Source organism: Chelonus insularis, unplaced genomic scaffold (genome assembly GCF_013357705.1).
Source record: "Chelonus insularis isolate UGA/USDA-ARS -01 unplaced genomic scaffold, ASM1335770v1 contig_399_pilon, whole genome shotgun sequence".
In the NCBI taxonomy this organism is placed as follows: domain Eukaryota; kingdom Metazoa; phylum Arthropoda; class Insecta; order Hymenoptera; family Braconidae; genus Chelonus; species Chelonus insularis.
In genome coordinates this window covers 2148591-2165799 of record NW_023276554.1, presented here as the reverse complement: position 1 = coordinate 2165799, position 17209 = coordinate 2148591, and the positions used below count along the sequence as shown (strand labels likewise).

The 17209-nt window shown below is 29.6% G+C and overlaps 5 protein-coding genes and 1 non-coding gene across 9 annotated transcripts in view; 1 reads left to right on the top strand and 5 right to left on the bottom strand.

Annotated features, from left to right (window-relative positions):
- The window catches only part of Tsp66E (Tetraspanin 66E), a 33169-nt gene extending 28098 nt beyond the window's left edge, over positions 1–5071 (bottom strand). For all 4 annotated transcript variants that reach the window (XM_035085225.1, XM_035085226.1, XM_035085228.1 and 1 more), the window contains exon 1: positions 4818–5071. The gene's annotated coding sequence lies outside the window, so the exon portion shown is untranslated. The remainder of the gene's footprint in view (positions 1–4817) is intronic.
- Positions 1056–1128, bottom strand: TRNAK-CUU (transfer RNA lysine (anticodon CUU)). The gene has a single exon. It is a non-coding gene; the product is annotated as a tRNA-Lys (tRNA).
- A 357-nt stretch (positions 5072–5428) lies between the features above and the next one.
- LOC118068088 (zinc finger protein 800) lies at positions 5429–10082 on the bottom strand. The gene is made up of 7 exons (XM_035085259.1): positions 9970–10082; positions 8845–9197; positions 8430–8729; positions 8026–8341; positions 7776–7936; positions 6577–7594; positions 5429–6491 (listed from the first exon to the last, which is right to left on the bottom strand). The coding sequence occupies exons 2-7, from the start codon at positions 9187–9189 to the stop codon at positions 5920–5922; spliced, it is 2712 nt and encodes a 903-aa protein (XP_034941150.1). The 5' UTR covers positions 9190–9197; positions 9970–10082; the 3' UTR covers positions 5429–5919.
- An 8-nt stretch (positions 10083–10090) lies between these two features.
- Positions 10091–11589, top strand: Uqcc1 (Ubiquinol-cytochrome c reductase complex assembly factor 1). Its single transcript, XM_035085262.1, has 6 exons — positions 10091–10267; positions 10408–10632; positions 10708–10780; positions 10875–11041; positions 11121–11315; positions 11386–11589. The coding sequence occupies exons 1-6, from the start codon at positions 10235–10237 to the stop codon at positions 11473–11475; spliced, it is 783 nt and encodes a 260-aa protein (XP_034941153.1). The 5' UTR covers positions 10091–10234; the 3' UTR covers positions 11476–11589.
- Positions 11438–14008, bottom strand: LOC118068089 (sphingomyelin phosphodiesterase-like). Its single transcript, XM_035085260.1, has 7 exons — positions 13806–14008; positions 13424–13740; positions 12746–13305; positions 12475–12675; positions 12055–12406; positions 11773–11963; positions 11438–11707 (listed from the first exon to the last, which is right to left on the bottom strand). Exons 1-7 carry the CDS (start codon positions 13906–13908, stop codon positions 11572–11574), a joined length of 1860 nt encoding a protein of 619 aa, XP_034941151.1. The 5' UTR covers positions 13909–14008; the 3' UTR covers positions 11438–11571.
- A 267-nt stretch (positions 14009–14275) lies between these two features.
- Positions 14276–17128, bottom strand: Nmd3 (60S ribosomal export protein NMD3). The gene is made up of 12 exons (XM_035085261.1): positions 16993–17128; positions 16663–16910; positions 16392–16526; positions 16174–16324; positions 15963–16097; positions 15787–15895; positions 15565–15715; positions 15346–15488; positions 15110–15261; positions 14915–15030; positions 14640–14822; positions 14276–14552 (listed from the first exon to the last, which is right to left on the bottom strand). The coding sequence occupies exons 2-12, from the start codon at positions 16710–16712 to the stop codon at positions 14357–14359; spliced, it is 1521 nt and encodes a 506-aa protein (XP_034941152.1). The 5' UTR covers positions 16713–16910; positions 16993–17128; the 3' UTR covers positions 14276–14356.
- Between the last annotated feature and the right edge of the window lie 81 nt (positions 17129–17209).

Below are 17209 nucleotides of genomic sequence, written 5' to 3'. Positions count from 1 at the left end.
TAAATAACATTTCATTGTAGTATTTTACATTTCATAAAAAAAAAAAAATGCTATATATTTATACTGAAACAATTTAAATTTCAATTACATAAAAATTCACGAGACTGTATTTAAATCGATTGATCGAAAACTACTATATAATTTATAATAAAAATTTATTATTAATATTTATTGACAATCCTGTGAAAAAAAAACAATGAGTCTATTGACAAAAGAATGAGTAATAAGTTAATGGAAAACGTATGTGGTTGAGTGTCACAGAGACAAAGGAAGAAGACGCAACAGAATGTAGTGCCCTCAACGTTTCCATAACAACAACACATGTAAGTGTACATAGAAATATGATGGGCAGTGTAACCAATGGCATTACCCTCTATCGTGCAGTCTCTCTATCACCCTCTATCAAGGGTTGGATAAAGGTGTAGGTGTTATCATTACTGAATACATATGATTTCAGTACTACTATTTTTTTTTTTTTCATATACTTTGACTGCAAACAATCCCTTGGTGCATAAATGTCATGAATTCTCATCATGTTCACACACCAGAAGTGGTGGATTAGTTTAATTGAAAATATTTGCTTGTCATCTATAAATCAATACCAACTTACACTTGGACTGGTTGATAGTTATCATTTTTTTTTTTCCATTCTGTTGTTGTTATTTAAAAATGCATGTAATGTGTGGAATGAACTCTGATGATTGTATCTATTCTAAGCTTTTTTTATATCGTGATAAAAGAAAAATGAGTGAAATTACTTTCCAGTGACATGCACTCTTCAAACGTCAATGAAAAACTTACAAGTGCAAGAGGTTATTGACTTTTATTGTTTTTATATGATTTTTCATTTTTCGTTTAAAGAATTAATGCAAAAAAAATTATTATAATAATAAAAATAATAATTACCATTTAAATGATATGTTAAAGCTACTAAACATGGTGTAGAAAAAATAATTTTAAACTCCGAGAGCGAAGGAAATGTGACATTTTTATGATTTATATATATATTATTAATATTTATTGAAATTTATTTTTAAAAAAGCGCAAAAAACAATCGCCCGACGTGGGGCTCGAACCCACGACCCTGAGATTAAGAGTCTCATGCTCTACCGACTGAGCTAGCCAGGCATGCGAGTTGAGCAATATTTTTTAGCACATAAACAAACTAGCTCGACACCATTTTCATTTCCTTCTCCGTCATTTAAAAATACTATTTCACATCAAAATTTTTATTGTAATTTATTTCTACCATACAAAATATTTTTTAGAGCAAAAAAAAATTTGCACTCTAAAAAATATTTTTACTCCAATGATTACTCCAAAAATTTCGATAAAATAAATTGAATAAAATGTTTGTATTGAATTCAAATATATAATGAGGTACGACTAATTATCCGATCATTAAAGCATTTGATAAGACAATGAGTAATAACAAGATAGTTATAGATAAAAGAGTCGTCGAACTCACTATCTATTGCATTTAAAGTACAGTCAGATAGTTTCATCTTCGTTGCACTTTCATTCGAGTGCATCTTCGTACATTTAATATTGCCTTGAACGTCTGCAGCACTCCTGCAGGATGTCCCGTACACCAACGCATGATTCCATCTCTTAAGACTAGCATAAAAGTAGTGTAAATGTATGAAGCGCAATAACCTCAACCAACCCACGAGGTGCATAGAATAAGGAACGTTTTATTAACGTATATTTAATAGGTATAGTGAGGTAGTCCATTAATATTCAGAGCAGTCAAAAAATGATTGGAATATTAATTCTCTAAATGATGATTTACTTTTTTTTTTTATTAACTCTTATATAAAGGGCATTTAAATAACAGTAAAATATGATTAAGTAAAACTTGGAAAACTTGACTGAATGTATCAAACGGGTACTACCGGTTCGACCACATGCGACTAAATAAAGTGAAAACCTGGTGCTCGATTAAACTCTTATCTTTTTTTTTTCTTAAAGTTTATTCTTTTTTCTGTAAATCACTGAGAATGAACTCACTCGTTACACAACTCTGCTTCAAACACAGTTGTAATTAAGTTTATGCAATAATTGTAATCATTGATAACAATTAAGTTGTATCGTTTATTGTTTACATTTGTTTTTGTTCGGTGATACTTGGTATTTTGCACCATTTTTTATAAAAAAAAACATGTGTTATGAATAATGCAAAAATTTATTTATCTTTTATCATGGATATTTTCATAACATTCAATATATTTCCTGCTGTGTTGAATGTAAAGAATAAACTCAAGATCGTAAAGAGACAAGACACATTACGTATCCGTAGACATGACATGCGATGTCAAGTTACGCCATTTGAAATAAAGTGACCATATAAATAGTGCAAAATGACGGTATTTACTGAACTATGTACCAATAAATTCCCAGAAAATTAACAATTTAACACTCTAATGTACCATGAAAATTTATTTACATTTAAATAATAATTATTATTATTGTTAATATTAATTTATAATTACTGTCAGTATGAAATAAATAAATAAAAAATTGTGAGTAATGAATGTCAAAGCTGGATTGATTATAAAAAAATTACTGCAATCAAACTAATTAAATTGATGATTCATTTTAATTAACCACATGTTTAATGAATTAATAAAATGTATCAAATAACAACTATCTGTAATGAAAAAATTCTATGAAACAAATAATTTATTAATCGTTAATATAAATTTTAATTTATTGATCGATAAGTAATTTTTTATTTTATTATTTATGCTTAAATTGTTGTTATTATTTAAATTGATAAAAAAATGTTATTTTTACATTATGAGATATCGATTTTCAAATTATTTTTGCTTCTTAAATTTCAAGGGGAGACTATACCCTTAAAGATAATTATCTCAATATTACAGTAATTCGAAGAAATCTACATTAAATTTCATCTCAATATTTAATGTGATATAACAGTAATATAAATGATAGGTGGTGTGTGTAACAATAATTGTAAAGAATATTGTTCTTCTAATAATGAATTATTAATTTTTATGAATAAAACATTTTCATTATTATTTAATGAAAGTACTCATAATCTGAGTCAGTGTCAAACTATCTCTATATACATGGCAGGAAAATAAATGAGTATTTTAGTTATGTACTTCCAGTTACACTCTATAATAATATCTTTAAGAATACATTGAAAAAACGTGTCACGCAAATATGCTTAGAAAATTTTTTTTACGTTAAATAACTTGACGTTGAGTTGGAAAAAAAAAAATTTGAAAGAAAAAACCATTGGTCGTGTCGACAAACAGGCTGTCTGGTCAGGTGTCGCGTATAGTCCAAACGGGTTTCTCAAATAACCCAATACAAGTGTCCACACTTGAACGATCCGACGGTATAAAAACCGTACGTTCGATAATAAATGTCTCGTAACCTAAAATCTGAATGACTAACTTACCGGTTACTTATTGTCATTCAACATTTTTATCTCAAAATAATATCTTAAATATTGCGAGAAAAATCAAGTACTTGATATATCATTAACCACTTAAATTTAAAACGATTGATAAAAAATCAAGGATCCAGAAGATCAAGAACATTCTATTGGTAAGAGAGAAAAAAAAAATGTAATGACACTTGTCAAGCGAATAAAACAAAAATTCACGGTCAACAACAAACGATAATATTTTGCAACAGTTTTATTTTACAGCATGCCCAGATCTGAGTCAGCATTAGAATAATCTATTGCGCCATTGATATAAATGTAGCATGAACAAAATCATACTGATTATCGATAAGTATTTATAAAGGATATTCAAATAAACTTACATAACAGGAGAAAATAATTTTTGAAGTGATTTTAAAAGTTAAAGAGAAAGAAAGAGAGAATGGTACAGGTGGAGTGGGTATTAAAGAGAAAGCGGATTTGATTCATCCTGTATATCTATTGCTTATAGAGGAAGTCAAGCACACCAATGTTCGTGTTCTATTAGCAACATCCCCTTAAATGCGTAATCAAGATTATAATTTTCTTAACGGCCCGCGAGGAAAGAAAGGAAACTGTCTCTTCTCTATCATGTTTCGTGATACTTTAAAAGAAGGCTTGGTTTTTTTTTTCTTTTTTTTTATTTACTGAGAAATTGTACGAGAAAGTACGGAATACATTAAAACATTAGCACTGATGATGGAACATATTAATAATATTCTTGACAGATAATACATAATACGAAAAGTTCAAAGGATCATGTATCTCTAGGTATAATAAAGCAAATCTCCAAAGATGACTTTGTCAATTTCGGAGTAAAAAACAGTTTTCAAGCTAATAACAATTGGTATGATGAATTGTCAACAAAGAATGATGTGTAAGGATGGTATTTATCAATAGCAACAAGTGGTGTACGTTATTAAATCGGAGCCTAGTGATTATAAATCAATAATTATGGTAAAATAAAAGATAAAGCATAAGTCATTTGATATTAGTTTAGATTTGATAAAGGTAAATACATGAAAATAATATTCTTGATAATTAATAAATTCACCGTACTACATTCCAAAATGAAACAAAAGACATCTCAAGTTTAATGGCTGCCAACTTATATTTTTCGTGGAATAAGCGGCGCAAATTACATGTATATCAACAGCGCCACGTTTTCTTTGAAGCTTTTCTTTCAACTCATACGACTGAACTTTTAGAGATCATAAATAAAATTAGTTATTATAAAGGATTACATGTATGTTTCATTTAAAATTGTCCCAAGTCCTCTTAACCTTATTTTCATTTCCCACTGTATCACGTTCAAATTGCCTACATGTATGAGATTTGTTTTTGTTTGGCTTGTACTCACCCTGAGAAAGATCCGATGCTGATTCTCTTCTTTCCGAGATTCACTATTCTCACCACAATAGCACTATCACGATACGCGTCTTTGTATTTTCAAATGTTCGTAGCATTCGTTTTCACGATTAACACACGTTATTTATCGACACGTTATCTAATTAACCACTTTCATAGATTTTTTTTCAAAATTTATGCTTCAGTAAGTGGTAATAAATTTTTATTAAAACGTTTCACACACAATAACCAACTTCGATGACAGCCTCCGCGCGTCTGATCCTGGTGGTCAGGTTCTGCACAGCAGTAAGGTCCCGCCTTTCTCCCTTCCATTTTGACTTATCCCCTCTACACCATACCTATATAGCTTCATCAATCACCTAAGTGCCTTTAAAAGCGGGAATATATGAATTGAAGAAAGTCAAATTGGTTTTTTTGTTTAAAATTTTTTATTTTTATAAATTAATCATTATTCTTAAAATAAAAATCTATTATAATACTAATTGATATAAGTGATATTTAATAATGAATAGATTTAAAATTATTTAATCAAAATAGAAAAAAAAATTTTTTTTTTTTGATATATTTAATACTAAATATAGGTAATTAATTACTGAATGAATATATTCCAGTTGGCCAGCTTTTGAGAAATATACAATTTATATTGTCTGACCTTCAACAAAGCATTAATTTTACTTTGACAAAAGTAATGATGTAAAATATTGTATGAATATATTTTTTTCTTGAAATACACTGTTTTTATTAACACCTGAATATATCATTACGTCTCTAGAAGAAATAGCTGGGGATTAATTTCAGTAAATACTGTTAATCATGTTGAGTAAACGTTTCTCTCATAGAGAGAGACTCTTAAAACCTGGTAACTTACTAACATTATTATGAATTGCCATTTTTTAAAGTCAGTTATTTTTCAACGCTGCACACAATTGTAATACCATTTTCATTTTATCGTAATAAAATAATCCTATAACATGTTTTAAAATATTATAAGACTGTACTTTTCATCAAAACGTAGGCTACTTTACGTTATCAAGTAATATTAAACTCTAAAAAGTCTAGTATGTTTTATACAACTTCATAAATAAAACTTAAGTCTAGGCAACCTTTCCGAGTTTGTTCTCAGACACAACATCATCTTTGCGGAGAACAATAGTGAGGTCATCAGAATTGATTTTTGTATTATTAATAACATTAGCACTCGGTTTATCATTGGTGATTTTTATAGAACAGAGATCTTCCTCAACAGGCTCTTTTAAAAGAACTGCATCAAGATCATAAATAAAATCTTTGTCTTCAAATTTTGTTCGATTTCTTGTAGCTCGAGAATGCCGGCTATCACTCTTTAATGATTCATTATTCTGATTTGTATTCGAATTAACACTGGATGGTTCAGAGTCTGAACTTGAATTACTGCGGTTTTCACTAGATGCTCGATTCATTCGCATTCTCGTACTCTCAGAACTACTTCTGGGTTTCTCATTAACTCCAACTTCAGTCGAGCCGAAAATTACTTCCATCACCATTCTACGAAGTTCAGGATCTTCATCTAACCTTGCTTTCTTCGCTACTTCACTCATTTTATCTGGAGTTTCCGTATCAGAATCAGAACTTGATTTATCATCAATTTTATTATTTTTTCCTGCCCTTGAATTCACTTTTGAGACTCCTGAAATAATACATCATATTTTGTTAATAATTTATACAAAAAGAATTTCAAAAATTTTACTAAGAATTGTTGTTGAATAACCTACCATTTTGCATGGAGCCCGTTTCCTGGTTTGTATTTGCACTTTCATCAGTTGATGTTGATACAGCAGTAACATCAATAACTTCAAGTTCAAGAGGTTCTTTTTGTACATTTTTTCTCTTTAATAAACTTCTAGAAGAGTTTGATGGTTGATGATTGATTGGTGTTTCACTTATCATATTTGCAATACTTATTCGACTATTTTTAGCATTGTGAATTTTGTTACAGTGAGCAATTGAATCAATTTTATCAATGCATTTGAAATTACACAATTTACAGTGATAGCGATACCAATTTATATGTTCAGCCATGTGTCTTCGTAAAGCTGGAAGATTGGAAAATTTTCGTTTACATGGTACACATTCAAGTTTATGTAGATTCGCTATATTTTCCATTTTCCTTTTTTTACTTCCAGTACTCCCTGATATATTAGTCTTAGTCTTTTCGATTTTAGTAAAAATAATCTCTGGATCATCTGATTTGTCTCCATCATTATTATCAGTCTGCATACTTTCAGATGGGATGACTGAAGGAGTAGGATCAGGTACAATATCGGACATTTCAGTTCCAATTTTATCCCAAGCATCTTTAGAAAGAGAAGATATACCTTCGACTCGTATTGAAATTCCTGTTGATTCTTCTTGGTTCAAAGGAGTAATAGTGACAGCTGATGATATATTAGGTATACGAAGAAGACTATTAGATTTTGGTGGTGAAGTAGCAGGAATTGCTATAGGTTCTAGAGACGGAACTGAATTGTCTTTCAATGTAATACTGTTATTTTCCACATTTGCATTAGCTAATGAAATTGCTGACGCCGGAGTAGCAGCTCGAGGATGTTCAGGTATCATTTCCGACACTGGTTTTCGCTTAGACTTGATAGCAACATCTCCGTTACAGGCTGCCAATCGTCTTTGACACGTTTGAGAATGGGATTGTAACGCTGCCTTTCTATCGAATCGCTTGCCACATCCCCCGCAGCGTTGAAGCTCTCCATCAGATTCCAGATGTGCCATCCATTCCTAAAACAAATATTTTATTCTTATAATTTAAAATTACTCATAATCATTATTCATAAGCTTTCATTGGAGTTTTTTACTCTTGATTATAATAATGGATAAAGTTTTATTGATTTTATCTCTTATTGAGGTTAACTAACGTTTAAAATATCAATCAAATTAAAACTACATCTTAATTACAAACCTGAGTTTGATTAGTTAAAGATTGAGGTTCACTCAAGTCATTAAGTTTACTTTCAGCACAGTCTTTCTCCATATCCTGAGCTCTGGTAGTTTTCCTTTTATGAGCTTTGGCTTGGATTTCAGTTCTCAATTTCCTTACTTGAGCATTACTCTTTCTGTGAACTACAAAGAAAATAATAATCATTGTTAAATGAAAGTCTTGATTAAACTGGTGGAAAGTTAATAATGAAATCTTGCATTGAAATAATTACCTTTAAGTAAATGTCGATAAACTCCCCAACTACTTGGGAATAAACTTGTACAACTTGGGCAAGGGTATACTAATCGATCGGAAGTATGAAGTGATTTCATATGAAATTTAAGGGTTTTCTTGGTAGAAAATCTTGTATTGCAAATTGAACACACTAGGTTATCATTAGATATAATATCATTGTTCAATATATTCCCTTGTCTTTCAGAAAATTGAAGAGGATCATCACACTTTTCATCAATACCTACTTCTATAACTTGACCATCAGGACCAAGTATTGCTGTATCACGACTGAGGATGGTTTGCAATTCCGTTGTCTGAACAAAAATTATTTTATCATAGCATCATAACCACAAAAAAATATTTCAATGTGTAATAAATCAATAAATTGAAAATAAAAATTACCTGTGCCTTCATCAAATCCTCTGAATCAATATTTTTAACAGTAGGCTCTAAAACTGTTTGAAAAGCAGCCTTGTTGGATTCCATGACTTCTAAAAGTACTTGTTCAGTATCTGCAATAATATGCATCCTATTATTTTGTTCTTTAGTTTCATCATAGTCAGGATCCTTTTGTTTCTGTTGTAACATAGATATTACTGAAGTAAGATCTTTTTTTGGAAACTTTTTATTTGTATCTTGATTTTTAATTGGTCTTTCATTCTTGCAGTTTTCCTTGCTTTCAGGATCTGTTGTATCAATACTCTAAAATATTCAAGAAATTCATTGTTAAATAATAATAATCTTTAAATAATGAATAATAATTTATTCATTATTGATTCACTACTTATTGATTGAATACTTTTAAATAGTTACTAACCATAGTTGGGGGATTAATGGCACTTTTGTCGCATAAAATATTGAATTTCTCAGGACAATATACGCGTTTGTGGGAAATAAAATTCAACAAACTTCTAAATAAACTTCTACATATTTTACATTCATAAATAACGTCACATTCGTAAGTAAGAATGCACTTAATTTCTTCACTCCCAGTCTCAAATAATTTGGTTACTTGGCGTAAACTACATAAACTTGTATCAATAGGTTTACGTAGACTAGCCGAGTCACAAGTTGGCGTCTCAACAATCGGTGGATCCTTAGCATCAAATTTGACTCTATTGAATTTCCGATCATTCTTCTTCGTTTTGGTTTTTGCCTTCATTGTGAAAGCTATAACAAAATGAATTTTATTAACATTAAACAACATATCAAAGATTATTCATTATATAATCTCATTAGTATTTATTACAAAAAATGACTTATACATATGTTAAGAACTTGATAGATTGTTGGTAAAATAATTGTAAAAAAAACGTTTTTATTTAGCAAAATATTATGAAAATATAAATAATCAATCCAAACAAAGCAAACTCATCCCTTCATTGATTACAAAATCCATATTATTTCTTATCATATTATGACCATATAGCAAACAGAACCTCTTATTTTTCAAAGTGATTTTCATAATTTTATTATTGTAATAAACATCAAATTCTTTAAGTTACTTCATTACTCATACTAAACTCATTTATACTCAATGCCTTACAAAAATCAAGTTTCAGGTAAAAGATATTTCTTTCAGATCTATTGTCTTCATATATTGATATTAATGCTTGAAGCAAATCATAAGTATGATGTAGCTGCAAATACTTGAACTAAAAACAGATATTTGTAATCTTATTAATAAATTTATCGAAAATCTATGTATCAAGAAGTATTTATTTCGAATAGCACTAAAAAAAAACTATGGGAAAAAAAGAGACTGAATAACTCAAAATTGAAGAAGTAATGGGAAAATTCTCAAAAATATCGAAGTAGTGTGTTCTCTAGTATAATGAATAATGCTTCCGCAAGGCCAAGTCTCTCCTTCATTTTACAATTAGATAAATAAATTAAAATATAGACAATTATTATTTTCTGTAAGTATTAAAGATGCGCTTACCGTTTGTAATAGTTTATAATAAAATATCAGTATTGTTGATAGAAAAATTATTTATAAACGTGCTTCCTGATTTATGGACACTACCACCGGGTGACCTCCATTTTTCAACTGAAAGTTCGAGCGTTTGCCGTACGGAGAAAGAATCTAATGGGCAGCACTTTTCACATGATTTTTCATCCAAATCAACAGTATTAATATTGATTAATATTCCATAATTGCTTTATTTATAGAAATTATTTAAGTTAAAATATATTATTGAACAAATATGCATCAAATTAAAATAATACCTTTTATGAGGGTAAGTGAGAAATCTAGATATTTCACCAACTTTCTTAACCTGTGAAGACAATACTATTTATGTCTTATTTCTTCTTTAAACATTTTCAAATAATATTTTTTACTTAATTTATTTATAACAATGACTATTTTTCGTTTTAGTTATCAAATATTATTGTTCAAAAAAATTGGAGTTTAAATAATAAATTTTCGAATGTTGTCAATCCACGTGAGCTCCTTGCACCATCCTTTACGTTATCCTCTATTCAGAAAAGAGCAGCCCATGCAAGACCAAAGTCAGCAATTATGACACGATTTAAAGCTGTTATTGCAGATAGATATTATTCAGTTAAAGACAAAATTTATTATCATGCAGTTCGGAAGTATGTAAGTTTATTATAATGCTGAGAATTCAGTATTTTATGTTATGGAAAACATATTAATTATCTATTTATTTTTCAGCTTTACAGAGCCAAAGGCTCGCTATTGTACAGTTCTTGCTTTGATAACTTTAATTACATAAGATTTATGACAGGTATATAGGAAATATAAGATCATGTTTTATTTAATTTAAATTGGCAACAAAAGTAGGAAATCATAAGAATCACAACACATGCTGAATTTTTCAGAGTATAACATGCCAGATACGTTTTATTCGTGGTTTTTGGTTACTGAATTACATGTATGGATGATAATGGTTAGATTAATGGCAGCAGGAACGGATGGATTTCATATAAGAAGCACTTTCGTCGCTGCTCTTTGGCAGGATACGGACCAAAGAAAAAAACAACTTGGAGTAAGTTCACAATGAAAGTATTTCAAATAAATGCATACTACAATAGTATTTAATAATTATCTGAATGAAATTACATTAGGGTGTTAGAGAGTCAAAAGTACAACATCACATTGAAGAATTGGGAAATCAATTTAAAGCTGCAATTGCAGGCTATGATGAAGGTTTGATGGGAAATGATGCCGTTTTAGCAGGAGCCGTGTGGAGAAGAATTTTACAAATGCAATGTGATGATCCTGAAATTGTTGAAAAATTAGTTAAATATATTCGCATGACAGTAAGTTAGATGTTTTAATATTTATTAATATAAAAATACGTGATTTTATGAAAAACTAAATATTTTCTAGTTACATGAGTTCGACAAAATGCCACATGAAACTTTTATATTAGCATCAAAAATACAATGGCTTGATTATATGAAACCTGTTCAACAATAATATTTTAGTAGAAAACATGTACAGATTATAACTATAATTTTGTAAATAAAATAAGTTAATTTTTTTCCAATTTAATGTATTATACAAATTATAAGATCATTGTAACTGTTGAAAGTATTGGCATTCTTTTTTTTCATTGCTGGAGCTCGAAACAATCCTACAAACATATGCATCAAGACATAATTTGTCACATCCTTTATCTAATTCCGGTGCTGCATGTTTGAAAAAATTCCTAGAAAAAAATTTTCAATCAATCTTTAGTAATTTTGATTGCCACAAGTAACAAGAAATTCTTACTTATGATATGTTTCTAATGCTGATGAACCTTTAGCCATGCCAACAATTAACTGATGCAAACTTTCAAATGATAAATCATTCAAACCATACTCTTCTTTAAAAGAGTATAATTTATACCAATTAGGACGTTTTTGAGGAGTTAAATTGGCGTCAGTCAGATTGTAAATCCACATGTCAATCTCTTCTATTGCCTAAGAATTATATAAATGTTTATTTATTTTATTAAATACTAAATCATGCCCATTTTATAGTTTCAAACGTATTGGCATTGCGCAAACTTACGTAAGTGTTGGCATCTGCTACGTAGACTTTATAGTTTGGATTAAGATTGGAATAAGGAGTTATGCTACCACCATTCCAAGCAATATTGATGATTTTATTGATATCTTGAGGATCGTAAAAGACATTAAATTCATCATTATGAGTATGTCCATTAAACTGAGCAGTAATTATATGAGAAAATCTGCTAATAATTCTTCTGTATTCACGACTCCATGTATGTTGACATTGGCTGGCCCCTGCTGGAATATGACCTAAAATATGTACAAATTCTTGATTTTGTTCAGCTTCTAAAAGAGTTTTTTCCAACCATTTCAAGTGTCCACTTGGATCTTTTGCGTCATAAATAAGCCACCTGAAATAATTGTTTTAAAAATATCGAATATCTTGGATAAATATAAAATTTGAACATTGAAATGTTACCAATTATAGATGTAACAAATATTATTATTGATAGCAATTATCCGGAAGCCTTTGGTCGGCGATAAAGTATAAAATCCACCTCGTAAAATAGTTTCTTTTGTTGACTCTGGCAACCAGCCAGCATCTATCCAAGTATTTGCCATTAATTCGTACAGCCAACGTGTTGATAAGCTGTCATCTTCAATATAATCAGGCGCAAATCTACAATTTTACATTAAATTCATTTATTAATTCAAATAAAAATATAATAGATGGAAAATAAAATAATTACTGATTTAAAGGATGAGGTTCATGATTTCCAAAGATTGGATATACTGGTACATCACCAAATGTATCTTTAATTTTCCGAAAACTTTTTAATAAACTCTCGGTATTTCCTTCTTTACTTGTCGCCCACACTCCATGATCGATTATATCACCAGTAAAATAAACATAGTCAATATCACTTTGATAATTTTTCAAATGATCTAGAGCATCAACAACTGCGTGCCAAGGAGAATCACAGTTATTAAAGTCTCCCCAAAATCCAGCAAGCTTAGTGATTCTTCTTGTATTATTTTGGCCTTGCCGACAACATGTGGGTTCTTTACATCCAGCATTACCATTTGGCTCATAGAGAGGATCATAATGAATATCTGTTATTTGAAGAATCTTTATAGTATCACCTTTTGAAGATTGAACATTTATTAGTTGAGGTGGATTATCATCAATATCAAGAGTCCATTGATATCTACTTGGTGGTTGACAGCATGGTTGATTTTGCAAAACAAGTCCACAAACTGCATTCTCATCTATTGTCGAATCATTGTCAACAATGTAAAGAATTATTGGCTGAAAATAGTAGATAAATTTCATTTTTTCGAAGATTAAATTTATATCTTAAATATCATAAGTAAAATCAGATAACTATTTTTATATAATCTATATCTAATATTAAATCAAACCTTACTGTATTGATTTTTACGACTCCATCACAAACTTCTTTTGTTTGTAAATTGAAAAGAGTACAAAGTTTAGCTATAGATCTTTCAATCACTTCTGGTGATGTACCAGTTCGTCTAAGATTTATGATAACTTTAGTAAAAGATTTGCAAACTGTACAAAGAATTGTAGATGCAAATCCATCAGCAACAGACCAATCGGCTCTTTGGTAGCTTGAAGGAAGAGCCAAGTCATTGATAATTTTTTTGAATTTTGGTGTTTGTCTTCCAGTCTTTACCCACTTGATTATTTCATCAGCTACTACTGTAGCATTATATCGATTATCTGTAATGAAATTAAATATTATGCAAATTGATTATTAATTTGAGTTATTAATAAATTAATCATACCTGGTGTACGTGAACTATAAGTTGGAGTGAAATAAATACTTATGATTATAATGAAATTTAGAAGGGCGAACTTCATACTGAAGCAGTTAGAATTAAACTGCATAAAATTAAACGTCCACACAATTTATTAACCCGTCTTTTATCTACCCTACTTGGTATTTACTTGTTTTACGCACAGCGATTACCTCATAGAAAATTTTCTTATCGATTATTTACCAAATTTCGGACATATCTCTCACAGATAAAACATCTTACAATGATCAAAATCAAATCGCTAATATTCATTGATTTATCTTTCTGTATCTTATGCAAAGAACACTGAAACTTCTATACATTGATCGAAAAAAACGAACACGTTTTTCATTTAAAATTAATTCAAGCTAATCAGACAAGAAATGAGGTCGCAGTTTTTATAAGTGAGTTTCACTTGATCTGATTTTATGAAATAACAAAGTAAATTTGTACATGTTCAAGTTTGATTTATTCAAATAATTAAATAAGATAAAACTTATTCAAAAAATATAGAAAATGCTTTGTAAAGATTGATTAAATTATTCATGACACTCAGCCATGTCATCATCTTCAATAACAAGATCATCTAGCATCTCCTCAAGACTGATTTGTGGCATGTTTGGATCTACTTCATTAGTATCTACTGGAATTTGTTTAGTTGGATCTCGGAATATATTTATATTCTGTCGCATTTCAGGATTTTCTTCCAACTCATCCAAGAATTCATTGTACTCACTACAAAAGTAAAAAGAAATGAATGTAATCTATAACATCTATAAGCTGCATTTTCTTAAATAAAATTAAAAAAGAAGAAATACTAACTTGTTTTCAGTATTCATGCTCATAGATTCATCTGCTAGATGTTTCAGTTTCCATACTCTTACCCTTCGCCTTGCAGCTTTATCATATCCATAATATTTCTTGACCAAAACAATATCAATCACGTTTTCCTGATTTAATTTCTCGAAATTAGGGTCATTGATATTACTATCTGCGATAGCATATCTGTAAAAATTGATTTCATTCATTACCATTCTGGAGTTCACCTGATGCAAAACAATTGTAAAATTATCTACAGTATGATTAGATATTCGTACCCTAATGCGGAGTCACCCGGTTTCAAAATGTGGCCCAAATGTGTACGCGCGTGAATTGGATTATCATTAATGCCAAGTTCGGAAGCTTTTACTAACCACACGTCAGCGATAGTGTGCTGAAATATTGATGTTTATTTTTATCTATTTAAATGCGTGTTTTATAATTATTATTTAATGTGTTTAATAATTGTTTACCTTATGGGAAATTGTACCTTGACCTGGAAATACCTTTATTTCATTCGGCTTCAATGGTTCAATATCCATTACGATATATTCGGTTAATTGTTTAGGATTACAGATGCTGTTAAATGGTGTTCGCCAATAAGTTGTAGCATTTACTTCAGCAACTATGTAAAAGAGTTTCTAAATTAGTTAAGATTATTAAATAAATTATTTATTTTCAGGTTTGGTTTTAAATATAAAGTTCTCACGTTGACCAGTAGTTACATCGATAAGATGAATAGCACTGGTAGTTTTGTAGACAAGAGCAATTGGATTCAATCCACCTAGTTGATGAGTCAATTTCTTTGGAAGACATACCACACTGTCTTTCGAAATTGGTACAATTTCAACACTAAAAAAAATTAATACATTAGTAAATCAAGGTTCTTGATGATCAACATGATGAAGGGGAAATTCATATAAAGTACCTGAATGTAACTTTATAGTTGTAAATATTACTATGAATATCATGAGATATCAATTTCTGTGACTGCTGGTACCGACAAGGTAATACAGCCGTGATGAAGTCTACCATTTTTCTTGCATTAGCGTCAGTGGCAAAATAGAAATCCAAACCCTCTATAATCCGAAATAGAATATTAATAAATGTTTAAATAAAGTCGGCGGCTTTCAGTAATCTTTGAACATACCGTGAATAGGTTTAATTCCTAAAGTTTGTTCATGAGCTTTGTGTTTCAATATAAGTTGCTCCAAATAATAAAATGTTTTTTTATTAATTGCTTTTTGCCTCACTTGTACCTGTTATGTTTAAACAATTATCATTATTAAAAAGTTTCTAATAAACTTTTATTTTCAATCAACTTACACATGCACGCCAGTAATCTTTAGCTTCATTGCGATGGCAATCATCGCACATTTGATGATTTACAATAAATTCAACGACAAAAACTTGTTGGAGAACTGTTCCACCCATGACTTCTGCATGGACTGTCAACTTTACCTAAAGAAATAATTATATATTATGCTTAGATAAAAATTAATTTCTAAGTCATAAGTTCTCATCTTTAGAATCATACTCGAATTCTTTTTGAATGTGGTTCAGTCCAAACAAATCCAGCATCAACGAGTTTTACTTGATGCAATCCTTTCAATTTCTTCAAACATAAAGTCAAGAGCTCCCGAGACTCTAAAGCAGCATGAATCCAATCATTAGGTGGTTGAAGGTATCTAAATTCATTTTAAAAAAATAATAATTGTAGTTAAAGAATATACCAAAAAAAAACAAACAAAATACCTTTCACATCCTCGACAGAAATGTATCGTTGCTTGTTTAGGAATACCTTCTGTAATATCAATTTCCGCTCGTAAACATGCTACACACATATTGGCAGGGTTAGGTTCTATGACGGTTCCACACCGACAACAGAGCCTAAATAAATAATGAACAATTAATATAATCAACAATAACATTTAATAAATACTCAACAGTAATATATAACGGCATTAATATGATTTATTTTTAATTATTAGTAAAAATTATGTCATAAAAAAAAACTTATACTTACACTCTGGCAACTGCTTGTGTAGTTTCATCAAAATTTTGTATGTACTCCATTTTATTTCCAATGAAAATAACTAAATTTAGTACCTTATATTTGATTACTTTATTTATTAAATACTTTTAAATGAAATAAATGTTTTACATCAATAGATGCAATGTGACAATTAAACACGTGTTCCTCACTATTATTACTCCATCAATTCGATTGTTCATAACAATGAAGTTGTTTAGATTAGAAACTCCATTTTGCACCTAGAAATTGAAATCAGCGCCATCTTTAAATTGCCTGTTGAATTATTTTGGCAAAATTATTTAAAATTGAATTTGAACTTACGTGTTTTATATTTCGATAATAGTGGAGTTTATTACAAAATTCTATAACCAAAGACTTTTTTTTAATGATTCATTGCGTATAAAGGTGATTTAAAATTAAAATTAAATGGCCAGTTAGATGATGTAATGCAACAACATACTTTATGAACAATTATGACCGATGGATTACGGTCAAAGTTCTAAATAGCTGTAATCCCGGAGTAAAACAACGCACATTA